Source organism: Mesitornis unicolor, unplaced genomic scaffold (assembly GCF_000695765.1).
Source record: "Mesitornis unicolor isolate BGI_N332 unplaced genomic scaffold, ASM69576v1 scaffold29741, whole genome shotgun sequence".
NCBI classification, from domain to species: Eukaryota; Metazoa; Chordata; class Aves; order Mesitornithiformes; family Mesitornithidae; genus Mesitornis; species Mesitornis unicolor.
In genome coordinates this window covers 2,412-29,072 of record NW_010162389.1, presented here as the reverse complement: position 1 = coordinate 29,072, position 26,661 = coordinate 2,412, and the positions used below count along the sequence as shown (strand labels likewise).

General features: G+C 43.7%; 1 protein-coding gene across 1 annotated transcript; it reads left to right on the top strand.

Annotated features, from left to right (window-relative positions):
• The first annotated feature begins 164 nt into the window (after nucleotides 1–164).
• Nucleotides 165–25,881, top strand: SCTR (secretin receptor). Its single transcript, XM_010193608.1, has 14 exons — nucleotides 165–209; nucleotides 4,094–4,220; nucleotides 8,770–8,880; nucleotides 12,770–12,873; nucleotides 13,146–13,243; nucleotides 14,240–14,372; nucleotides 15,591–15,744; nucleotides 15,836–15,896; nucleotides 16,421–16,490; nucleotides 19,184–19,275; nucleotides 19,371–19,509; nucleotides 19,693–19,734; nucleotides 20,760–20,940; nucleotides 25,871–25,881. Exons 1-13 carry the CDS (start codon nucleotides 165–167, stop codon nucleotides 20,934–20,936), a joined length of 1,353 nt encoding a protein of 450 aa, XP_010191910.1. The 3' UTR covers nucleotides 20,937–20,940; nucleotides 25,871–25,881.
• Nucleotides 25,882–26,661: the final 780 nt, after the last annotated feature.

Below are 26,661 nucleotides of genomic sequence, written 5' to 3'. Positions count from 1 at the left end.
TCTGAAGAGAAACATTGGCTGAGGACAGTCAAAGCTGGGAAGGAAAAAAAAGAGAGGAGAGAAAGGGATGAAGTGAAAGGAGCTAAGAACCACGCTGGAGATCATACAGACAGCCCAGTGACCTCTGGTGTGCAAGGGATGAAGGAAACAGACTGCGATTGACTATGTGGACCATCCAGGTGATCATCTTCTGGATTTCAACCATCCTGGTAGGTGCTCAGAGCTATTTATCCCAATTGCATGGAATCACATCTTGTCTGAGTAAGTGCATCTCTATTCCAAGAAGTCATGGTGTCTTTGTTTAAAAAGGTCTGTGTAGAAGCTGGGATTTATATATTTTTAAAATTTTATTCTTGCTTCTGCTCCTTTCTGCACTAATTTACAGTAGTCAATGGCTAGATGCTAGATGCCTGAGGCAGCGTGCCTCAGTTTCCCCATCTATATAAAGACAGGAGTGTTACTAACCTGCTTTGGTAAACAGAGCAGGTTCTATGATGAAGGAGAAAAGACGATGCCCTTTGGAGAAGCTTTGCTGATTTACACCAGTAAGCAATTCTCAAAGAGGGAATCCCCGCCACTACCAAAGCTTCCCTTGACTCAGATTGGACAAATGCAAAGCAATGTTTGACCTACAAAGTTTGGTTTCTTTCCTTTAGCCTTTAATCACTTTACTGAGAATTCATGTGGCAGATTGTCACTGCTGAGCTCTGGGTGCTCAGACTGATCGGGAAGGATGGCTTAACCTGGGCTGTGATCTCCAGGTGCTGCTCAGCTTATTCAGATTGTGAAAGCATATAAAACCAAGGCTGAAGTGTGTCCAGCTTGGATGTAAGAAGTTGAGAAAGGATCAAACTCTTGGTAAATGTAAAAAATCACTGTTTCATTGCAACTAATGGAAAAATCTCTTTATTCCAGCAGGGGACTTGGTTCAAACTCTTTTCAAACTCTGGAAAAAACTGAGCTCTGTCTAGACATTTTAGTTGCAAATTAAATGCAATCTGTAAACTTTTTTGCCTTTTGTTCATCTTCCACAATGAAAATAGTGACTGTGGTGGTTTTCCTGTTATTTTGGTTTCTTATTCTTAGGTACTACCTAAAGGAGTCTGTAAATAGATGTCATTGCTAAGGGTGCCACTGAGAGCATCTCCTTCCACTTGTTCTTTTTCTAATCCATAAAAATACCTATTTTGATTTTGACAGGCATCTTCTGTTCCCCTGTAAATTTTCTTGTTAAACTAAACCCACTTACTTTCAAATGAAACATCTGTGAATTCTGTGGCTGCAAATATTATCTATATTAAATAGTATTTAGATCCATTCATTCCACAGGTTAAAAACTGTAGTTGGCTGTTGCTATCAATATCACAAACTGTGGCTTTCTGCCCATTCCAGACATCTAGTTATCATCACAGCTATTTCTGTGTGGAATGGTTTTGGTATCTTATATAATTTTTAAACAAAACATGAAGATGTCTTGCCCCCTCATCAAAATCTGACAGCCAGTGAGCAGGGAGCTGTTTCAGTGAACTGTTTAGGAAAAGATGAAGAAGGCCCATGTAGAGAAGCCCATTTTCCTCCTTGATTTCAAGGTGGCAGGTTGGCAGGCTGTTTGTTCTCAGTTGCGGACGGCAAACATGAGCGAGACCGAGAGCAATTGGTAGCAGAGCAGGCTTATCTGGCCGTGGCACAGAAAGCAGGATTTTGTGTCGCTCAGCAAACAGCCACACCGGACCTGCGATGGCCCCGCTCGGACCCGGCAGCCCCATCAGATGCCAGCGTTGGCAAAGAACAACCAAGGGACAGTGTTTGTGGAAAGCAAGGTCTTTAAACCAGCAGCCAGAGGCTCTCTGCTTTCTGTGGGTTTAAAATCCTGTTACCTCCATGTCTATTACCTGGCAGCGCTATCCATCTGATCAGAAGAATGGAGTGGACATCACTTGGTGGAGTAAAACAGTAATTGTAAGGCATTAACTACACCACAGTCCTGCTTGAGCAATGTATTTTATGTAAGAAAATAATGCTATATCAGATCATCAGGGTGGTCTTCACAGCTGAATGTGCTAAAAGCATGCACCCTCACTCTAGCCATAAAGAAATAACATAGGCTTTAAAGCTCCTTCTAAAACAAAAGCTTTCTTAAAACCTACATTTCTTAAAATAAACTGGTGCTCACAAGATGTATAGACTTTTTTAAGAAACAATTTTCCTGTTTCTGAGATCTGACATGATTGCTGGTGTTTATTTTTACATGTATTCATCTGGAACGACCCGCATGCAGACCAGAGTGGTTTTGTTGGCCATTTCAAATGCTCAGCCCTAACATAATTTTTTAATGAGTATTCAATGCACCTTTTGGACAGAGATGCTACAGTAGAAGTATGTTGTAGGTCTTAGCTGTCACATTTGTACTTGTGAACTCTGAAAATGTACTAAATTGCTTTACAATTGGTAATCAAATAGATAACAATAGAGAATGATGAATAAGGCACATTTTAAAATCCTGCCAGTATTTAGAAATTAAAAATTACGACCTTCAGCTGACAACTGAAACTACTAAATGCAATTACATTTCTTTAGACATGTTACTCCAATCAGACTTTCCTAAGATTTTTCAAAGATTAAATGGATTTAATTTTTTTTCCCAAATATTACATCGATTAAAAATGCATTTAAATCCTGGCACCAGAAGATAGTTTATTTCAGCTGAATTCTTTGCATGTGTCATTCCAGAAAATTCATTACATTATGTGAAAATAATTGGTTTTTAAATTTATTTAATGATGAACAAAGACAAGGGAGAAAGATGCTGAAGTTAAACACAACAGACCAATTAAATGAGGCATGATACACTGCTGAAAAGATCAAACTTTGTTCAGAAATACAATACCTAGAATAATTCCAGCTAAAATGAGTGGGAATATAGTCGCCGACATCTGTTAGGTAAAATTTAATTGTAGAAAAGTAATAGTTCTCATTACATCTCTCTCCTAAATCTAATCTGAAAATTATCAGCAATGCTACAAGATTGATTAGGTTGAGTAGTAATATGATGCTGCCGGGTTAACTTTTCCTGCACAAAGTACATTAAAAAATTTTATCTGATACTTTTCAAATAATACAGCCTGATGACTTGTTTCTAATCTTGTAAGTATGTTTGTACACATACATATGTGTGTACTTGTGTGTATATATATGTATATATGTACATATAAGTGCCATAGTGGGAATTTATAAAGTTTTTTGCTTTTATTATTGAGGAAGGAATTATCTAATTTGTTATTTTTAGTGTCAAAAATAATAGAAACTGGCAAAAACAGTACTAATATTTTTTTACTGTGAGACACAACTGGGACCTTGTCCTGCAAATAATTTTGCAATGATTTTTAATACTTGTCATTTTAAAGGTCTGTAGGTGTTTTATACACTCATTTTCGTCCAGCTACGTGTAACATAAACTACACATTTAATTGCTACATCACAATTCACCTACATTTCCATACTGCCTTGTGAGAAATGAGAATGGGACAAGGCGAGAAGGTGAGAAAATGGCATTAGGACAAATTACCATCTAGGTTCTCACAGAAATCTGGGGGAGATACTGCTTCCAGGTCGTTTCCTGCAGCAGGAGCAGTGAAACAGGCTTGGGTGGTCTGCAACCAGTGGGCTTCTTTGGATCGCTTGTGCTTGAGAAAATGACCTGCTAGGGCTATGGTTTAACACTGCCAGGGGTAAGTAATTTATTCTCTGTTGCTCTGAGAGAGTCCAGCAGTGTCGTGGATGTTTCTGCAGTCTTTTGGAAGAGCATGCTGCTCATGTACATAATATAGCAGTATAATACATTTTTCTTAATAAGAGTAATGTCAGCAAAAGGGAGAAGACAGAAAGTCAGTCTGTGCTTGCCTGCTGCTACCATAAAAAAGCAGACTTAATTAGGAAAATTGACTGTATTTCAAGGAAATTGACTATTTCAAGAAAATATTGCCCACAGTTTTATAGGGTTGCATGGGGAATGTGAGCATAAGAAGGGTAAATCCTGTCGAGGGGACTTAAGTTTTAAGAGGAAGACTGATTCCCCTGCTTTTACAAGTTGCAGACTGGTGCTGTCCCACCTGTCTGTGACCTCCTGAGCATCCTGAAAAAGGAGGAAGAAAACTGTGCTGAGACTCTCTCCCTGGAGGCAAAGAACAGAACGACTGAAAATGATCTGCTCCAGAGCTCAGGTAAAGACTGAATGAATGTGCATGATAAAAACTGCTCTCAGATGAGCTTTGAAATCAGATATGACTGGCTTCAAATTCACATACCCCCACATTCCTTCCCATAGGAGGCACACACCCTGCATGCATCTCTCATTTAGGAGCAGAGAAAAGGGTAAGATCTTTTGTAAGGCTCCAAGAGTGGGATTTTTACCTTACTGTGACATCAAGAGTCATAGGAGCCTTCTAACTCAGCTGCTCAACTATAGTCCTCACAAATAGGAAGCATATCAGCAATAAAATCTTGCAAATTGCAGAGGATTTGGAATTCTTATCTTGGACAAGGGTATTTTTATAAAGTCAGCCCAGTAAGTGCAAATTTACTTAACTATATTTGCTTTCAGAATCAATGAATATCAGCAGCCAACATTTAAATCATGTGGCCTGAAGGTCCTCACTGCTTCCTGCTTGCTTTAACAGAGCTCGTGCACTTCAGAGAGGATTTATCAACATGCTAAGGTGTTTTTTGGCCTGGGAAGGTCTTGTGGTACTGAGTCCTCAACATGTAGACAGCTTTCCTTCCACAGCTGAGCAAGTGTGTTCATGTGCAAGGGGTCTCAGAGAGATAACTGCAAGAAATTATTGCAGTTTGCCTATGAACTGGGTGTTAGCTTCCTCAGGCAGCAGCTGGGTCAGCATCTTGCAGAGTACTTTGGATGGAGGCAACAGATGTGACTACGATTTGTGCATGACCACCATTGCCACTAAGAATGGGTTTGTGCCATTCACAGCTTCTTGCAGACTGAACTGTTTCTGGGTGACTTCTGCAGACCATGACAGGACAGGGTCCACACCAGCATGGAAAGTGAAGGAGCTCCTGTGAGATGTGCCATGTAAAGGGTGTCCTGGCCAGAGATAAGCTACCCTGTGGATCAAATGTTGAGGCTTTTTCTCCTCTCAAATCCATCCTCTCTAGCAGGGAGTGTTGGAGACACTGAACTGTTTCACTATGATCTGCCTCAAAGGCAGGACTCAGAAGGAAGATATATTGCCCGGTTTCTTAGGATGCCTAGTATTTTTCTCTATCTTTGTTTTATCCCTATGAGCCTTGCATACTGATGGGTGTGAGCACAGCTTCAGGGCATTACGCCCATGTAGCAGTGACAGGGTACCTCACAGCAGGTTGCCACATACTCCAGAATACAGATCTGTCTCATTGCATATAAGAAGTTTGATGATATGAATAAATCTATATTGTTTGTTTCCTTCCCCAGTGCACTTCACTGCAAGGGAGAGTGGTTTGACAACCTGTCTATTTTTCTGCTTTGACCCTGTGACATGGCTCTAACATTGAGCTCTGCATTTTCTCTGCACCAGAGCTCCGAAGATGCAAACAACTTAGACCATGTGGGTGTGGACCAGCACTAGCATTAGCAGGCAGTGCTGTTTTACAGATGGTCTCATTTTTTCTCAATTGAATAGTAACTCCTCAGCAGAGACTTGATCCAGTTTCAAGTTGGATTCAAATCTTAAAAATTCCCCCCGAGGCCTTTTGTTATTGGAAGTTTTTAAATAGGGTAATTCTATCCTCTGTGCCCCCCTCTCCCCAGATCTACAGAGAGAGAAGTTAAAAGTATAGGATTGTTTTAAGTCTTTGAGAAAGCATTTCCAATGGCTGTTGAAACTGCTCTTCAAACACAAGTCAGATCAAATGAGGCATACTGCTGTGGGCTCAGGGCTACTCATGTAGCAGAAAATTTTAAGCTGAAAGTGGTCAGAGTGACTGAGCCCCTCTCTGTCTCTGTAACTCTACAGAAACCCCATAAGAATAAACAGGGGTAAGATGTACATCTTTCCCCAAGTAATGGTTCCCAAAGAGAAAGCCCAGCAACTTCCTTCTGATGGTGTTTCCTTCTGCTGGTCTTTACTGAAAGAGGATTTTACATTATGGAATAATGCTCTGGGAAATAATGCATCTGAAAATACCTCCATCTTTTGAATATCTGCCTATATGAGGTCCATGTGCAGACAATCTGATACAAAAATCTGAAACAAAGCTCAGGGGATTTGGTACATGCTCTTGGTGGGTCACACAGGGAGAGAGAAAGGCAGCTTTGCAGGGTGTAGGTCGCGTTCCATACCCTGTCCTTCCTGTGTCTACCCCAGAAGCTTTGACTAGTGCAGGAAGGAAGAAGGGCAAAGCAGGGGACAGGCTTCCACGGTGCGGTCTCTGCTGCGGTGCTCACGTCTCTGTGAAAATGGCACAAACACACAGGATTAGTTGTGGGTGAATCAGGCACCAAATACCTGAGCAGTAAGTGTTTCTTATTCTCCTATAGTATAAGGAAAACGGGACCCTGCCCTTGTGATACCGTTAGCTTGGAAAAGGTAATCAAGTCATGGTTATGGTTTTTTTTGTGCTTGAGTGAAGGTGGGAAAATTCTCTCAGGTGCAGGAAGCAGGGGAAGGAAGCTGCTGTAGGTCTGGGACCTCTGGTTGCTGTAACAGTGTATTGCTGCTGGAGGAATGCTTTATTTGCTACTTGAGAGAGACCTCAAGGAGCACAAGGATGTCAAGGAGGTGGTGCTGTGCTCTGCCTCCCTCCAGCAGACTCTTTAGCTTGGTAGGAATGGGTGGCACTGGCATTGCTCCATGAGGAATGGCAAGAAGGCCATCTGCAGAAAGACAGACTCAGCTGGTTTTTGTTTTCTCCTCCTGGGTAGAGACATCCCAACATCATAATTTTGACAGTTTTTTTCCATACATTGAGTCCCAAACAACGCAGCACAGCTAGGCATAAATATCACCCAAGGTGCTGTTTCATTTGCTGTTAGAACTATTGCTTTGAAGTAAATGGTTACCAAGTCCTATAAACATTGGCACAGGGAAGACACCAGAGCAGAGGTGCCCTGGCTGTAAAAAGCTCTGTATTTCCAGGCACTGGGACTGTTGTGCAAGGGGAAATCAACACATTTCTAGAAATGTAAATATTTTTCTCAGGCTAATGGAGGCTGGCCTTATAAAGCATGATGTGTTTGAAGAGATTGCTCAGCACTTCCTCTCTTCCACTTTCAGTGAGTGCACAGGGCATTTGGCACACACCAGGTGTAGGATGGCCCTGCCATACTCCAGTGGCCTCTTTTCCCCCTGTCATGTTCCAAAACCCACAGAGAAGACTTTGCTAAAACCAGTGCCAGTGAGCAGAGACAAAAGGGAACCAGCCTGAATGATTTCAGCCTGTGCGTGGAAAAGGGCAAAATAAGAAAGATCAGAAGTGCAGCTTCTCTGTAGCACAAGGGGCATCAACTGTAGATCTTCTCTATTAACACTCTGCACGGCAGGCCAAAATTCATCCATGCCAGCACCTAAGCAAGTTGTTTGAGATCACCGTCGTGCTGTGTTTCACTGACCATCGGCTCCCTGATGCATCTCTACCAGCCCTACCAGAAGGCAACATGGCCAAGCTAAGGGGCCAGCTGGAAAGGCCCCCCTCACACCCTGACTGTAGGAGGGGACCATGACAAACCCAGCCTTAAAATAAACAGTCCCTGCATCTAACTGTGGGAAATGGGGTGAATCTAGGCAGTGTTGGTCAGTCCCTGCAGGTGATGGAGGTGCAGATGGTAGAAGGTAAAGGGAGGGCAACTGAGCCATGGGCTTGTGCTTGCAGAGAGCCCTGTGGGACACCAGGTTCAATGGCTGTTCTGAGATGAGTCCTCCAAGAGGCTGTCACACTGCCAGAGGCCTGGCCTTGGAAAGAACAACAGTGTGAGCAGATTTTGCCAGAATATTGGTGTGTATCCATGTTTTTGCCCTGGCCTTCCCTTTACAGACTGACAGAGCTTGACAAAGTTTGACTCTCCTGCAGCCGAAAAGTCATTGAGACCCACGGCCAAGTGCATTGACATTATGCACTCCAGCACAGTCTTGGCATAATGAAAGAGATGGACAAGCAGAGGCGCATTTATGGTGATAAAAGGATGACATTAATTCTGTTCCCTTCTGCCCTTTCCCCAGTATCATTCTGAAGCTGTTTAGATTCCTAGTCAAGTTGTATCTTTTTCTGTTTACAAAAGGATTATGTAAGGAAAACATTAGGGTGACTCAAAGTGGAAGCTTTAGAAAGACTGATAAGTAAGCTACAAAAAATCACGTCTGGTTTCCTTCATCTTTCCAGGGCCATTCAATAGTTACCACAAGACAGACGGTCAGCCAAGGGCCTGATGCAAAGTTCACAATGCCCCAAGTTTCTTTTTGTTTGGCTAGTGGAGATCAGTGGAGTCAAGGACCAGAATAGGATGGGCCTGGAGCTTGCTGGGGCTGGTTTGAAGCAAGTAGAACCTGTTCTGTCCTATCCAGGTGTCAACAGGTCTCAGCAGAACTTGCTCTGTCTCGTCCAACGTGCTTTTCAGAGTACTGAACATCTTTGTTCTGTAGCAGCCCTGGTCCTTGGGACATGTTGTATGGTGTTTTGCTGCTTGGAAATGTTTCACAGCATTTAGTTGTTGGGAGAAGCTTCATGGTGTTTCATCACTGAAAGATGCTGCGCGGTGTTTCTCTGTTGCCTCCACAGGCAGATGTGCTGGAATGTGGGATAACATGAGCTGCTGGCCTTCATCTGCTGTGGGACAGACTGTCAACACTCACTGCCCTGAATTCTTCCAGATGCTGACTGGGAAAAAAGGTAACACTAAAAACATGTTTTTCTTGCCCAGGTGTTTTTTATTAAGTGTGTTATTCACAAAGATGCCACTGTCAGGTCTGAACTTAAAGTGAAATTGTGTCCCTGCTTCTTTTGAAGACCAATGATGACTTAGGAGCTCCATTTCCAACACTAAGTTAAACATGGGAAAACCTGGAATTAAAGTAGCAAGATGTTTTAAGTGTTTATTTTTCTCAGCCAGGCAGAGAAAGGTACAGAAAGTAAATGCAGTTTTTTAGCATCGTTTCTGAAAGGAAAGAGTTTTCTCCACTCAGGCTCTGTATTTATGTATTTCTGTCTGTCTTTCCCTTTCTAATAACTTCTAGAGCCAGTGGCTGATCTCATCTGAGCCTGACTGGAACAAAACTCCACACAGTGTTACATTGATACAAGTTTTGGCAAAACAGGCAGTCAGCTAGGAGGAAAAGGTTTCTTTTTATTTCCATCCAGAGGAAATTTGCACTGGAGGTTCATCCCTTGCCTGTGACAGGCTGCACACAAGTGGCACAAATTCATGGGAACTCAGGTTCCATGCCTCGCCAAATAACTTACTTAAAAAAAGATGAGCTAAAGCAATGTTTGTTGTCCTTTTTTCTGGTATTTCTAAGCTAAGAATGAAGTGAAATTTATTCCCAGTATGCTACAGTAATCATGGGCCATTAAGTAGGCGTTTCTGTCTCCTTTCTGATCATTTCTACTTTTCAGCAATGCCCAAGAAATGTGCTTACATTTCTCTTTAGCAAGTTAATGATTCAAGTTAGAGGAGGGTTTTGCATTCTTATTCAGTTATAGGACATGGATTAATGAGGTCCAGTACTTGCATAAAAGCAGACAGATTCATTTTATGGAGGGAGGAACAGGAGACAAAGTATTAGATTGTCTAATAAAGATTAGATAAGTCAGAGGAGAAGCATTTAGTGCTTTTCAAATAAAATCAGACATGAGCCATTCAGATTAAAATTAATACTGTGCTACTTTCTGTACACACAAACAGTAGCTGCCAATTGAATCCCCTAATCTGGTTTGAAGACTGAGGATAAACTACACAAAGACACAGATCGCTGAAGAAATCATCTGTCTGGCATGCACTCACAAATCTTTAGTGTAGTGATACCGGTCCTTAAATGCATTAAATGAAATCCCTGCTGGTACAGCCACTAGAGGGACCTGCTCTCTGCCTCTGTACTCTCGGCCTTCGTACCGGAGAGGAAAACACGAATTTGTACATCCAAAGGTCATAATTACATCTCAGATGTGCATTGCATTATCTTGGAGATAGTCTAACAACTTTAAACTTTAGTTGCCCTCCTTATCGAGAGCTGAACCACTTTTGATAAGCAATAAGCAGAGTGACAGTGTTCAAAACAGAAACTCAAGACATGGTGCATTAGTATTTGCATCTTATTTCGGTCTCTGCATCTGGCATTTTGGGTCAAAGTCAGCAACAGTTTATTCTCATTCTCATATCCACATTGTTCTCTGATTTTATGCTGCGGTTGGCTTGTGACTCATGAGTTTAATTACTGCTACAGTTGTTGCCCTGTTTGAAGCAATTTTGCAGAAGAAAAACAAAGATCTGTTTGCTTGAAAACAAAGCAAAATTTTTCATTCCCTATGTAGATGGGCAACTACAAATGCCAAAGACCCATACGTTAAGGGATGCAGATAGCTCTGGGCTCTGACCAAACCCTGATCTCCTTGCTGTTGCGCTGTTGCTGACATCTAGACTTGCATTTACAGCCCAGACTGGCCCCTTCCCATGTAGCAGACCAAACAAACAAACTAATCTGGAACCAAGTAACATTAGTGAAGTTTGCATCCAGACCTGCACATTGTGTCTCAGGCAAGGAATGAGGAAAGGTGCGGTGACTGTGGGGACTGGGATGCAGGGGAGAAGCCCACATCAGATGGCCCGAGTTCTGCAGCCATCCCTTTAGCCAGCCTTCCCCCTTGCCTAGGCAACTTCAAAAGCCTCCAAGACACCAGTAAACACCAAGCACCAACTGCAGACCCTGAATCTGTCCCAAGCAGGGTATGCTGCAGTTTCCCCAGTGTGTGTGTCACTCATAAGCAAGCAACGTTGTTAAAATTGTACTCACGACCATCAGTATAACATGCCCTGTATAATCTCCCATGCTTTGCATAGAATGCAGTCACATGTACACACCAACACAGAACTTCACCTCATCTGATCTACTTTGACATCCTCAGGCAAAAACTAGTTACAGGCATGTTTACAAGCACAAGACTCTGCTCTGAGTTAAGTACATGTGTTTTAGTAATTGAAGCTGAAGTAGAGGATTTGCCACCTTACCACTCCCTTGCTAAGTGCCAAGGCAGGATGGGGAGAACTGTTTGGGAGAGCTGTTTCTCTCCTATTGTTGCTGCACTGCAGCAGGGCATAGAAAACCTGGCTTAAAAAGAAAGCCTGGTGCTTTCCAAGATGCTAAGCTGGAACACGATGTTCGTAAAAGCATCAGAATAATAGTCTGATAGTGACACACCCAGAGCTCTTCCCACTTGGAGGTCTCAGCATGTTTGCTGTGCCTTGCAGTTTTACAGAGGTGAGATCAAATCATGCGCAGACACACTGCCAGGTCACCAGAATTAGCCCAGAGGCAGCAGGAGCCCTGACTCTCTCCTGACAGTCCCAGCAGGGCTTCAAAGAGCATAAACCAGTGCCAAACACTGCTGCATATGCATCTCCCACCGTTCCCTCCGCACTGCGGGAATGTTTTGCAGGAACTGGATGCCCTAGAGTCCCCATGGCTAAATGTGTGGGCAAAAATAGACTTTTATGGTGACTTTTAGCAAAGTTTCTACTAAGAGGGGTTGCTGATTTCTGGTCCTCCCTAAGTCCTTGCCCGTATTGCCATTATGGCAGCAAAGCCAGGATTACACTCCGTGTTTCTAAAGCGTGACTACTACCTGACAGGTCAATGTGATTAAGACAGCAGGCAGTGGTTTTACTTCTTTGTAAAAGTTTCTTTCCTATTCAGCACGTAACCTACATGCCTGCTAGGGTTATAAGATTGTAAGGTGTGTAGGGCAGGACTTCCCACTTCCACTTTAGTGCCAAACATGAATATGGACATGTTCAAACCCGTCCTATTGAACCATGTGTGACTTGCTGGGGATCCATCTCACCCAGCTTTAGGAGTCTAAAAGTCAGAGGGCCCAGCAAAAGTGGGTTAGCTAAACTAATTCTGCAAATGTCTCTTTTTCTCCACTTACTGGAAGGACAGCCATGAGGAACACAGCTGGACTCAAGCGTTTAGCTTTCAGAAGGCTAACTTAAGTGAGAGGAATCTCATCCTAGCCTTTAATTTGCAAGTAAGCAAGGAAACCAGGAGTGTAAGACAATGCCCAGGCCTGGCTGTGGGGACAAGCCTTTTAGTTTTCATTTAAATCTCACCAAAAATCTGTGAGTGATGAAGTTTTGTGTTCTCTTCGGATTGTGACAAATTCACAGTAAGGAGGTGGGAACATTCAGGAAAATATCAGGTTTGCATGAAGCACGAATCTGTGACTGAAAAAGTCATGTGTTTGCTGATCTTGGAATACTGGCCAAGAAACACCAGATGTACCAAACAGTATTATTTGTGTTGCAATTAATAAAAACACATCCATCACAGTCATCCCTGGGTTGGCAAACAATATTATGACCCACACAAGTACACTGGGCAAGTATCAACATAATCAGCTCAGCTGTGTTTCACCTCCAGCTATGCAGAGTGCACTGTCTGGGGGAAAATATTCTTTTTTCTCTTGGAGCAACCCTACCTGTTGGTGACTGACCCCTGAGGAGAACAAAGACACAATTGGAAATGATCACATCTGGTTTTGTCTTTTTTTTGTTGTTACCACACAGGTTTTGTCTACCGAAACTGTACGAGTGAGGGTTGGTCAGACCCATATCCAAGACCTGATATCGCTTGTGGCTATAACGTCAATGATACGACAAATGATGCCAGAGTGAGTCTGAGTGGCTGTGACCACAGATCTGCTGTTTTGGGCCCTGGGGGAGGAACATAAGGAGAGACTGAATGATGCAATTTAACTTGTGTGGGGTTATTGTTACAGGGAATTTTCAGCATAAATGGTGAGAATGGATTGCTTAGGGTAAAACTTCAGTAGCTGATTTTATGAGAAAATTTATTTGTTAAATAGGAGAAGGCACCTTTCTTTTGGTATGGGCTGATTTCTACCAGTCAAAGGTAAAGATGTGAATATATGTTCCCCTGCAGCGTTCCTATTTCATGACTCTGAAGACCATGTACACCATCGGATACTGCACCTCCCTTGTGACGCTGACGATAGCCTTAGTGGTCCTGGCCTCTTTTAGGTGAGGAGAAACATGTTTGGTTTGAGCTTGGCCAGGACTTCTGGTCATCTTAGCTGACACAGATCCTTCTGTTGGCTTTCAGAGCAAGTGAAAAATGGAAGTATTTCTGGAAACCTTTACAGAAATCGGTGACAAAAATTATCTCTGAATCTTTTTTCCTAGAAAACATCAGGGCTGCTCCTCATATTGTGCTCTCCTGACCCTTGCAAAATGTAGCTGAATGTATATTGCAGACTGACATTTGCACCACCCTCCTGCTGAGGTCTTCCCATGACTTCAGTGTCCCTTGGGCAGCGTGTCTTTACCCCACTGTTCTTTTCCCCATTAAAACTAAAACTTTGCTAAAGTTTTGGCTAAAACTTTGCTCTAAGTGCTGCTGCACTGACTTCTGGGAAGGTGTTTCAGGTTTACAGCAGCGATGTGACAGTAGGCTTATCTTCATGCATCCTTATAGCCTGGAATTTGTACTTTGCTGCTTATTCAGTGAAATGAATTTCCCTTACAGTAAGTATCAGGGAGGCACCCCCAGGCAGAAGGAACCCCAACTACTTTGCAAGCTCATCTTCAGGCTGCACAGCCTCTGGACCCAGGTTATGTGAAGATTTAATACAGAAAACATTGTAAGCACAAGTGCACTGTGCAGGCAAACCAAATAAATCCACCCAGGTGTGGATAAACACCTTGGGTTCATGTTACACCAGAAAGGAGGGAAGAAGGCTAGATGAAGTGTACTGGCATGAAATTGCAATTCTTCTAGTAACATTCAGCTTGTTTTGGTACCTGAGTGGAGCAGAGGTGACTTTAGCTTTTTAAGGTCTTCTCTAGGATATCGCTCTTGGGAAATGCATTAGTCTTCCTTTTAAAGACAGAAAAAGCAGCATTCTTAATTTGTCAGATCAGCATTAATAAGGATTGAAACCTGCTGGTTACAGCCACAAGCTATCCATGTTGGCTAGAAATGTAATTTCACAGAATCTCTCTCTCTTTTTGTAACAGAAGACTTCGCTGTACAAGGAACTACATCCACATGCATCTCTTCACATCCTTCATTTTGCGAGCCTCATCCAATTTCGTCAAGGACGCCGTTTTGTTTTCCTCTGAAGACATGAATTACTGTGGGACATACACGGTAACCCTCTGCCTTGGAGCTTGCTCCATGCCTCAGTTTCCCAGCAGGATCCCAGCAGTAGTTAGTGTGCAGGGAAGGTAATCTCTCTCTCAGCTTTCCATTCAGCATGAGGGGTTATGGGAGAGGAAAGGTATGCCCTGTGCTTTCTCCATCACTCAGTTCTGCATGCTGGTTGTTGCTGGCTGAGATTTCCCTGTCTAGGGGGATTGTGTGTGGGTGATGAGGACACAAAAGCAGGACAGGCTGGAGCCTACACACAGAAACCTAGGTGTATATCCTGGTTATACCTAGGAGGTACAACTTCCTGGCTATAGATGCCCTGACAAACATTGGAGCAGAGGACATCCAGGTCAGTCTGAAGTAGGTGCCTGCATTCATTATCTTGATTGTGTTGACTAGGTGACCACAGAAGACACCACAAGTTCAGCAGGTTGACACAGAAGTCCCAAAACATGGGGCATGGGGGTATCAGGCTGTGAACACAGGTTCCACCAAGAGGGTAGAGATTCTTACATGGATTTTAGATCCTGGTAGATGGAGTTGGCAGGAAAAGCATATTAAATATTGCTGACTTATACTACAGTATGAGACCTGATTTGAAGATATGGGTTTCTGCCCAGAAAGCCTGGAAAAGGAACCTCCCAGATTTTGAATTGTTTTTCACTTATTCTTTTTATTGGCAGCAAAATATCTTGAAAATTGGGGGTGGGAAGCATCAAAGATGATGTTCAATGCTTTAAACCAAAAAAGAAGAATTAGGGAGGGAAATAAAAGAAACCCCAAAATCGCCTTTTCCTTTTTACCGCTTCCCCAGTTTTGCAGGACTTCTGTTGCTGAACAAGAACATTTTGAGCAAAATGTATCTTGTCTTTATCAACTCTTAAGAAAAAAAAACCTGATAAATACATTCAGATGCTTCTCTAATATGATATCAGTGCTACTGATACTAATAAGGTAGTAACAGTGAAATGCCTCTGAGGCAATAACCCAAACCCATGTGTCCATGACACATTTGGTTCTTGCTAGTAAGGCAGTTGATTAATGCATTTACAAGTGCTAGTCCATCTTACTAGTCCTGTGGATGTCTGTCTCAAGGCCACCCATTTAGTCCCCTAATTGCTACTACATCTCTATTTGCCAAGATTTATTTACAGCTCTCTCTTTGTTAGAAGGTAGATACAAAAGCATGGAGAAGCTAATTATCCTCTCTTTCCTCAGGCTGGATGCAAGCTCACCATGGTCTTCTTTCAGTACTGCATCATGTCAAACTACAGCTGGCTCCTTGTGGAGGGACTGTACCTCCACACTCTCCTGGTTATTTCTTTCTTCTCAGAAAGGAAGTTCCTCTGGCGGTTCATCGCCCTCGGATGGGGTACTGGTTCTCCTTTCAGTAAGAATAACTGTGGGTTTGTTTTGCTTTTGGGATGGACTTGTGCAGCAGTAACTAGCTTTTCCAATTACAGGTGCTCCAACTGTGTTTGTGGCCGCCTGGGCGACTGCTAGGCAACTCCATGAAAATATTGGGTAAGTTGTGTGGAGAGGGGGAAGGATGCAGGGGGAGCATGCAGCCCCCGCGCAGGCTGCTCCACGGGGTTCTGCTCATTCCTAACTGCTGGCAGCCAAGCAAACCAACCACCACCCCGCTGTGGTGTAAGCCTGGATCTTAGCGTGGGTGTTGAGTAGAGGTCCAGCTGAGCAACCTAAGAAAGAGCCTCAAATTTCATTTGAAAGTTTCCAAGGGTAGGAGATAGCCTTCAAGTATGAATTCATCCCACAATGTTTTCAGCATCTGTATTTGACTTTTTGATTGGTGAAACTTAGTTCCTTCCAGAATTTTGAACAGTGGTCATACTTTAAGGGCAGGATATACTTTTGACCTGTGCAGGTGGACAGTTTTCTGTCAAAAATGTGCAGCTAAGTGAGAACAGGAAATTCATTTTGTGGAAGAAGGGAATAGGGGCCTATCTGAAGTGCAAAACAGAATAAACCCCCTTGAAAAGACGCCAGTGTTTTCATAACTGACTGCACCTTCTTTTTTATTTTTACAGGTGTTGGGACGTTAACTCTAACGCCAATACCTGGTGGATCATTAGAGGCCCTGTAGTTTTGTCTATTTTTGTAAGTCTTTTCTGGGATAGGTAGATTCAAACTGTATTTTCAAATATTGTGAAGTCAGAGATCATCTGTTCAACATGCTTTATAACTGTGTTAATGACATATGCCTGAACTGGTGTGACACATGAATTACTGCTTAAGCAACTTCTGCTCAGCAGGATTTAGTCAGTAACTAATGCCCCGAAGCTAAGTTCACAAGGAAAGCTAGAGTGTCCTCCCAAGAAGCAAGAGCCTGGAGAAGATCAGGTTTCCACATCCTGTTGATATCATATGAACTTGGCTGGCTTGTGGAAGCTTGTTTTGGACTGTTACAAGGAAGGTTCCTGACGAGAAATGAAGTGGCTGTACATTTCAGTACAATCGCCTTTGTGTCTCCCGGTCAATGCCTCTCAGCAAAGCCAAAACCAACTTGCCTTACGTGACCATTAGCTTTTGTTTTCAGCAATGAGAGCAGCTCACAGCCACCATATGCTAGTGGACTGCATTTATACTACGATGGTATTGCTCACTGAAATAAGGCATAGGTGTTGAAACTCAGTGTGAACCTGCCCAGTCCAGTACAAGGCAGTAGCGATGTAAAGTACAGTTTGGTACAAATAATACTCAACATATACGGTTTGAGCATTTGCTGGTGCTCACCTTCAGAGCCTTAGGTACCATGGGGCTGGAGCTGCTTCTTGGAGACAGTTCTGCCCAACTGAGATGCCCTAGGGCAGGCCACTCTGCCATGATCAATCTCAGACCCTAGTACAGAAACACTGAAGCAGGTAGTTACTTCTAAGTAACCTGCTGACACTCCAAGTGACAACGCAAGAGTTAGTTGAGGTTTTTGTGTTGCCAGTAGAAGCCATTATGTTTGCAAAACACAAACCTCAAAACTTGCACACCCTCTTGGAAACCCAAGCAGCAGAGATGATGAGTTGAAGTTTTGCTCCCATTTACCACTGAGCAAACCTTCATCCCCACAAGGCAAACAGAAGACCACACAAGTGATTCAGGATCAACTTAAGGAGGCCACAGCATTTATTCTCCTCGCGAATCAACCCTTATGTTCCAGGAGACACTCAGCAACATTTAAATGCCAACAAAGTCCAGGCATTCTGTAACGCAGAAAAGCCCAATCTTAATTTATCTTTTGAGGGCCACCCATTGTCTCCTTCCAAGTTCCAAATTTCCTCACATATAGCTATTCAAGGCAGGAGTCACCTGCGTGACTCTGTCTTTTTACCTAAAAGAGGCTTTTCTCAAGCCCATAGCCACAGACAAACAAACAGCCAGTCCTGCAGAATTCAGATCTAATCTCTTTATTCCTCACAGGCACAGTCCTTAGCAGTTCAAAGGGCAGAAAATCAACATCGATAAACTCCTTTGTGCTCCTAGGCTAACAGTCATTGGTGTGAATGAATTCCTCCCAGCAGGAATCCCGCCGTCCCCCTTCTCCAGTAGTTTTCACCATCAAGAAGTCATGCCTGGCCTGATGGGTTAAAAAAACCCCAGAATCCTCAGACCTGAACCTCCTTTCCCCCCCAGCACTCCCAAAATATTTGAGTCTTTCCTTTGTTCCCCACCCCTAACTCCACCCAGCTCTGCTCCTTTCCTCACTCTTCCCCAACTCCCCAAACTTCCAGCCCTCTCCAGCCACCCTCAGTGGCCCAGACCATGCAGCCACAGTTGCTGCATCTTCATTCAATAATTTCAGGAATCTGGAGACATGTTGGGTCTGTCCCATCTACAGTAGACCCACTTATTTTAGGTTAAACCCACTACCTCAGTGCCCTGCTCCGTCACCCACAGGCACGTACAAGCCACCATGAAGAGGATGCATCGCTGTGATGGCACTTCCAGGCATAGGGAAGAGTTAAGGGCCTGCCATGGTTCAGAGTGTTGCCAAAGGGCTACAGTGCAGGCAATTCTGGGCAGGAGGAGCAGGGCAATGTCCAGGGTGATGTCCAAACCCTGATGCAAAGGGCAGATAAAGCCGAGGTTGTTCCCTGGCCCCATAGGAACCAAGTCTGTGGCCCGCTCTGCCTTCTCTGCAAATCCTGCCTTTGCCTGAGGGTCAAACGAATAGAAACAGCTATTGCTTCACCTTTGCCCAAACCGAGCAGCTGATCAGCATTTTTATCTGATATTCACTCTTGGAGAGGGGGAAGATGCAAAAGGAAGAATTTCAGTGTTGACTCTGTCCTATCTTCACTTTTAACCACTTTGTCTCCATTATCCCGCACCACTCTGTGACTTTTGGCAGGGAACAAATGCTATTTGCAGTCCTAGTTAGCAAGCAGTAGCTCCAGTACTGTCCCTTTGCTGGCATCCGAAGTGGGGCCAGACTGCACAGAGGCTATGTGAACCCCATACCCAGGAGGGATTCTACTGAAGCACCAGCTCTCGCTGCCCTTTGGTGATTTCCCTGGATAATAAGCCCTGATAAAGCTGCAGCAAACTGACAAGGAAAGGAACCAGCACCAGAGCCCAAGGAGGCTGGGCAGTCTGGAAAGGCAGGGACAGGGCCTGGGATGGGAACAAAGACACAGGCAGGCCAGTCCTAGTCCCTCTATCCTGTCTGCTCAGCCAAAACATCCCACATTGGCTCTGCTCATAGCTGGCAGTTACATACATGGTTACTGGGTTATCTGGTTTTGTTGTTTGGCTTTTTTCCCAAGTCCTTCTTTTTGGTGGTTTTGGTTTTTTTTCAGATTAATTTCATTCTTTTTGTGAACATTTTAAGAATCTTGATGAGGAAGCTCAGCTCGCCTGAAGGACGGAGCAGTGATTTCAACCAATACAAGTACGTCCCTTACATAATGACTTTATGCCACATGAGACCACCTGAGCTCTGCTTGCTCCTTCCACACCAGCTTTCCCCTCTGTTTTCATTCTCAGGAGACTTGCAAAGTCAACGCTTCTCCTCATCCCTCTCTTTGGGGTCCACTACATCATCTTTGCTTTTTTCCCTGAAGATGCAAGCAGCGGCACAATGGAAATTCAGCTGTTTTTTGAATTGGCTCTTGGATCATTCCAGGTAGTGTTTGACAAGCTATTATTTCTTTAAAATAAAAAGAAGAGGTATAATCTATAACTCTGCAACAGAACAAAGTCCCAATGGCAAAACCAAGCAGACTGATTTCCCTTGAGATGCCTCATCCCCATTCAAAAGCTGAAGCTGCAGTTTTAATTCTGTGACCATGGTTCTTTTATTTTTCAGGGCTTTGTTGTGGCTGTACTTTATTGTTTTCTTAATGGTGAGGTGAGTTTTGAGTATATTACATTCTTTTTTATTGCTCAAGCATGCTTCATTAATCGGTAGGATACACTCTCCAACAAATCAGATGTTTTATCTGAGGGTTTTCTTCCCAGCTACCTAACGTCACTCATTAAATACCTCCTAGACAAGGCAAGCCCAAGTAATTGTACGCCAGATGCAAACTTCACTTCTCAACTACTGCAGCCCTCTTGTAAATCAGATAGCATTGTTACTGTCTGGGAGTGGAGGGTGGGAGTACCATCCCGCACATGGTCACGCTGACCATCAACTGGTTCTGACGTATGGTGCTGTTATCTGCTATCCCATGGCTGTTTTCTTTGCTTGATCCTTGGGAGGGAATTCATCAAAAGCTGTATCCAGCCCAGGTTTATTAGGACTCTCATAATGTAAAGCTTTTGGAAGAGAGACTGTTTCCTTTGTAGTTGTTATGATAACTCTCAGGCTTCTGGGCTAGAACATGCACTCTGAAATGCTGCTGCTGGTAGCAGTGGTGGAAATGTTATCCAGACCTGGGAGATCCTGAGGTTATTGGAAGGAAGCAAAAAAATACTAGTGCTTAAAGTTGGGAAAAAAGGTCACTTTGGAATGGAGGAGGCATTTGAAATGCTTAACTGGTGTTTTAACAGGGTTCATAAAAACTGTTTTGAAAAGAAAATATGCATTTTTTTTTACTTCTGAGTGCCAAAATGTCACATTTTTATAACTAAAATTAAAATCTTGGAAAAATCTAAACCAAACACTTATTAAGACCAGTAAGACTCTGAGCAGTTTCACCAGCAATTAAACAGAAAAACAGATTAACAGAAAATTGTGTAGCTGCAACAACAGTATCCCTAGAAGTGACAAGAAACAGGCCCTACCCTAACCCCTTAAACTGGGGGTTACATAAATAAATCCAAACCTTGGCAAAGGTAACCTGCTCTCCTTTTCCTGTTACACTGCTCTCCGCAATGCAGGGCTCCAAGATAAACTAGCTGAACTAAGTATTTTTTGACCTTTCTACCTAGGTTCAGCTGGAAGTTCAGAGAAAATGGAGGCAGTGGCATTTAAGCAAACACTTGCGTCAGCATCTCAGCACATCGGCAAGTAATGGAGGAAGCGGCTTAACTCAAGAGATGCAGATGGTGAGGTTGAGCCCACCAGAGCACAGGAGAGCAACCCTCCAAAGATCAAGTGTGCTTTAACACTGTGCAACCAGAGGATACATCCATGCTCACATACACATGGTTAAGTCCCATGGACCGCACCGGGAGACTTGTGTGTGTATCCGAAAGCAGGACTTGGCTGTGGATCAATGATTCTTGAAGCACATCTGCTCATCTATATCCTGTGTAGCACCAGAGTTATTTTGCAAAACAAAATGGGCCAAAGCATTATGCTCTTCCTTAGGTTTTTGGCCACAGTAATTTGTGTTTCTTTGCACACCAGTATTTTTCAGCTGCTACTCCTACCTAAAATGTGACCTTTCCTTTTCCATGTGGCTCTCCAACATGTTCCAGGCTAAGCCAGGCTAGTGAGTTTTAGATGTTCTGTATGTCTTCTGCTCTTCAAGCTGGAAGTTCTGTGCCATTCTTTAACACAGCTTATGGATTTCAGATGCAAAATTAATTCATCCTACCAAGATTCAAAGTCTTTCTGTTGTGTTGATGGATGATGGACACTGAGAACATAAAGCATTAGCTTACCATCCATTGCTCAGGTATGCTCCAGCAATGGTGGCAGGTTCAAAGTTTTCATAGAGTCATAGGATGTATTGGGTTTGAAGGGACCTTTAAAGCTCATCCAGTCCAACCCCTCTGCAGTGAGCAGGGACAATGTTACCAGATCAAGTTGCTCAGAGCCCCATCAAGCCACAGTGGTCCAATTTGGATTTCTGTATGTTTTTTGAAATGGTAAAAGAAGCTGTTGTAGCATATTCCAAGGGTGGCCAAGAAAACTCTAGTAAGATGGCTCTTTCCTACTCTGTACCTCTAAGTCTTGTCCTGCTAGTCTTTGGAGGGAAGCAGTGAAAGCCCTTGGGACATTTAAAACTCAATTGAACTGGATAGTACAACGTGTCTTGTGAAAAACAGCACCATAGTGGCTGGCAAAAATCTCTTTACAGTCTATGATCACTCAGTGTGCTAAAATCTGCAACACCGCATGTAATACGCTGTCACCAGGTATCCGAGCTTCTATTACAGCTTTATGTTCTTAAGGATAAAATTGTTAAGCAAATTTCCCTGGTTTGAGTTGGAAAGGGATAAAAGAATTAATTCCACAAATGCAATCAAGCCTCCTACTTGGTTTTGTATCTGCATTTCCCCAGTTGGGGAAATTCTTGTAATTTTTTTCAAAAGCAAAGAATGGAAAGCAAGTGGTGTTTATCACACTTTGCCCTCCTCCTGATCACCTACAAGACATTGGCAAAATGTGCATAGTATGTTAAATGCTGACCAAGCAGCATTCCCCAACCACTCTGCCAAAACTGCTCTAACAAGCTTTTGTTCACAGCAAACCCTCATGGTAGACTTCTGCCATTTTACCAGAAGTCAAACATGCAGAGAAATTCAAAGGATGTTTTCAAAGTTAAATGACCTGTACAGAAGCAGGTTTTTTAGTGTTATTAGCACTGTTTCAAACCATGAGCTTGAGGAAAAATGTCCTTTTTTTCTCTGCTGGTGCCAACAGTTAGACCACACAGCCCATATCCCCCTGGCGAAGCAGGCACTGCAGGCAGCAGCACCACTGACCACAGCCAGGTGAGGAAGTGAGATTCACTCTGGTGTTCCCTGCCCAGTTGGCTTTGCCTGCTGATACAGGTCATCCAGCAGCGGAAGAGTTGAAGCTCTTTAAAACAGAGGGGAAAAAACTCCCTAAAACAAAACAAAAAAAAAACCAAATACAAAGCAGTAAAATGGCAAGGGTTTCCAGAAATTAAATTCACGGTTCTTGAAATTGTACGGTTTTGAGTTGATTTTGTTCTTTAAAACTCAGCCAAAGCAAGTGGAAGAAGGAAGAGCACAAGCAGGAGCGGTCTCATGACAGCAAGAAGTAAAAGCCTCTCTAGGCACATTTGGGTGAAAGACCTCACTTCTCACTGACTTACCCAAGCCAAACAGAACCTCAGACTTCTCAGGGGTTCACTTCGTCCCAGTACATTTAACAAGTCAGATGCTTCCAAAAAGATACAACCATTAGCCTAATTTTCTCTCTGGCCTATAAATAAGACCAAGAAGAGTAAAACAACTTGTCTGTTCCCTGTCTGAGAATTAAACATGCATCTGACAAGCCAAAGCAGCTGTTTGTTTAAAAGGCAAGTGCCTTTTTCCGGCATAAATGAAGAAATATAGATTCAGAGATACAATAACATGTAATTAATTAGATCTGATGCAATTATTGGCTCTCCCACAAGCCAGCGTAAGAGCTGAGCCCTGCAGTGCATAGTCAGGACCAGCACTGATGGCACAAGGTTGGGTGGAGCCCAGGGTAAGCCTGATACCTATTTGTACAGGAGTCCTGGTGGAACAGGGATGAACCACGTGCCCCCAAATAAAATGCTGCTGGTTTTTGCATTTTAAAAAAAGTTCTAACATAAGTTAGTGTTTTACATGGCCATTTTGGTTTTATTTGACTTACCTGAAATAACCAAAAAAAGGAAGTATTCCCAGATTCTGTATTACGTTTGCTTCAGGGATCGACCACTGGCCTGGTTTGTATGAAGAGCTCAGGCTCCATAAAAGGCTGTGGATGTCAGCTGGTGTTCAGAGCCCTCAGCTCTGCTGGCCCCAAGCATTACAGCGCTATGACCTGGATGTAGAAAGCTGCTGCGAATCCCACCATATTGGGATGGGTTCTCACCTCACCCATCTTCTACACAGCCAATGCAAAACCACCATTCCCTGCTGGGGATCTCTCTTGGTTCACTGTGCTGAATAATGCTGAGGAAAAGAGCTACTTAGCTCTGGAAATGCTGACGTGTTTATAACCAGATGAACAGGGAAGTGAATCTTGGCAAGCGATGCAACAAGTGGGAGATGAACAAGGCATGCAGACTCCAGCCTTGGTTGCCTGAAATGACTGACAGAGGCTGAACATAAACTCCATATTCAGAACTCACCAACTTCCCCTTCTCTATACTTGCTCCTCTATATTCAATGTAAAGCAGGCAGTTTGTAACCAGTAAACAGGACTCGAGTACCATCTTTCAGACAAGTGGTTACCGTTGTCTGGGGACACTGGTGACAGTCCTCAGGGACTCCAGGTCCCCTCAGAAGCCAATTGCAGCTCTGCAAGCCAGCGGTGCAGGCTGCAGCTCCTGAAGCCCGAACGTCAGCAGCCTGAGAACTAAGGCTGAATTTAAGAGGATATGATTAATGGATTTTCTCTCTTAACACAGCAACAAGGAAGTTCCCAGCAAAGCTGTCAGATGCAGAAAGCAGTATTGTTGTGCAGTGAATAATTACATTGTGCAACACCTCACTGGGCATTGGGGGAGCTGAAATGGACTGTTTCATAAGGAGGTGGTGCCAGTACAGAGGGGTTGAATCCACATGAAGGTGAGAGGCCCCAGGAATGCGGCCAGCACCCCTTCCAGTACACCCTTTGAGGCAGACCTGACTTTCATCCAGAAAAACCCTTCTTACATGTGCAAGGTGACTTGGAAGGTTTAGAAGGGCCATTATCTGCTTGCCACAGGCCCCAGCAGAGAAAAAGAGAAGGCAGGTGAGGGCCATCATCTTCCTGTAATCACCTGTCCCTGACTCACAAAAGCAAGCAAAACTCAACCCCCAAACCAGGTATCTCTCCCAAGCACAGCCAATGAAAGTACTGTAGACTGAAATTAAATACCAGTAACAGTCCAGGCTATCTCCCTAGCTAGCATGCCCGCTATTTCCTCCTTAGCCAAGAGCAATGGTTTGTGGACAAGTTTACAACTGAAGTTAGTAACTGAGCAAGTCTAAACAGCTCATTAACAAGAAGTAAAGTTAATTACCCTGCTTTTAAGAGTTATTAAGCCACCTGAGACAGGCCAGTGACCTCTCCCATCACCAAGAGAACACCAGGTGCTAATTAACTTACTTGAGGTTACATAAACTAGTTCAGTGGTGAAGATGGAAATCTGTTTTTCTGACACTTATCTAAACCTTTTAGGACAGTGAGCTGAGGGAAGAAACCTGTATAAATACATTTGTACACAGATACCACTTCTGCAGGCCAGATGAGCGAAGCTGGGGAAGAGAGAAAGGATGCTTCAGACACAGGGTGCGGTGTGGGAAAAGAGAGGTGAAGGACACAGGAAGGAGCTCTTTAGCTGGTAAACAGAGCACATGCAACAGCAGGAAATCATTAAGAGCCTACAAGGTTATCTCTAATTCCCGCGAAGCAGCACAGCTGACTGCCCCTCTTGTTTTGCAAGACAAGAAAACGTGCTGGCTGCTGAGGCAGGGGAAAGGAGAGGGGGCAGTGACACGGCCTCAGCTCCCTTGGTCGGAGCTCGGCAAAGTGCCAAGCAGTCATTTCTTCATCGGTCAAACTGAGTAAACACACAGAATTAGCGCCTGGGAGTTTACTTAAATCTCCACTTAAATCTCTACCCCAACATCTAAATGTAAAAAGAGAGAGTTACAGTTATCTTATTTCAAAGAAATTTATTTAACAAACTTCAGGAATATTGCTTGACACTTCCACAGGCTTCAGAAAATGAACAGTTACCCATTTCTGCACAGGTTGCTGTATATAAAGACACCCTCAAGACAATCAACCCTGGTCTGTAGCATTTAGGCATCAAAACACATCTTCTCCCAGCATTAGTAAGTCAAGCAGTACTATACAAAGCCAGTTGGAAAAAAAAGTGACTGTATTTTCCCTAGAGGATTCTCTACCCTCAACAAAAGGCTTCTTCTTCAGCTACCAGAGGGCATCCTAAAATCATTCACAATTGTACCACCAATTCTTGGGTGGACTCAGTGGCCAACTGTTCACTGCCTCCCTCTAACCTGAGTGGGAGGCACTGGCCTGGGACTCAGCTTGGCTACGGCTGCCTTCCCCCAGGGAAGGGGCTTGGGGCACAGCCTCCCACCTGTAGGAAAGGGAGTGCATGCAGAACTGGTTTCCAGTTTTGGATGTCACAAAGAAGGCACTCTGAAGTTACACCCATGTTTCTAGACAAGCCATGGACACCCTTGACCTCTTGTAGGGGAAGCTTCCTGCCTGGCATTGGCACCCCTACACACCACAACTGATTTGCTGGTTAGTTAAGGCACTCTACCACCTGGTAACACCACAGTGCAACCAATTTGGAAGCAGACTTTGCAGACTCTTTCTGGGGTAAGCAGCTGTGCTAAAGCAAACAGCACTGTTCACACGAGCATCTGCAGGTTCAGTCTGCTAGCACATCTTTGACAGTGCAATTTAGCAAATCAAAAGCACCTTCACAAAACACAGACACAATCACAGTGCAGTTTTCTGGCACAAGTTCTTGTCCTTGAGAGAGGGTGAATAAAACCTGATAGAGCCCCAGACATTGCAAGAGCTTCAGAAGTTGGCTGGGCAGCACAGCTCCATGCATTTTCACAAGAAAGATGGGGACTCGCAGGCAAAAGCACAACTGGCACTGTCCAGAGCAAGCCTGATCTGACACAGCATTGCAAAACAGGCTTAGGAGTGTTATCTTAAAGGCCTGGAAATCTGAGACAGAATGGAGTATGTCCTGGCTCAGGCAAGTGAGTCCACAGGAGCACATTCGGCAATGTGGATGTGTGCTCAGGCAGGACTTGTGACTCTTGGCTTTCAAACACAAAGCTGTTTACTCGTGGCTCGCCTACACAGCCTTCTCAGTCTTTGTGCTATGATGCTTTTGTTTCAGGTGAAAAACTGTGTCAAACTTGCTGCACAGGAAATTAAAACCTTGCTCAACAGCTATCAGAC

Coding starts and splice junctions, on each gene's coding strand:
- SCTR (XM_010193608.1), top strand. CDS start 165: ATGTGGACCATCCAGGTGATCATCTTCTGGATTTCAACCATCCTG. Junction 16,491..19,183: donor CTGTAGTTTTGTCTATTTTT/GTAAGTCTTTTC, acceptor GTTTTTTTTCAG/ATTAATTTCATTCTTTTTGT. Junction 19,735..20,759: donor ATTGTTTTCTTAATGGTGAG/GTGAGTTTTGAG, acceptor CTTTCTACCTAG/GTTCAGCTGGAAGTTCAGAG.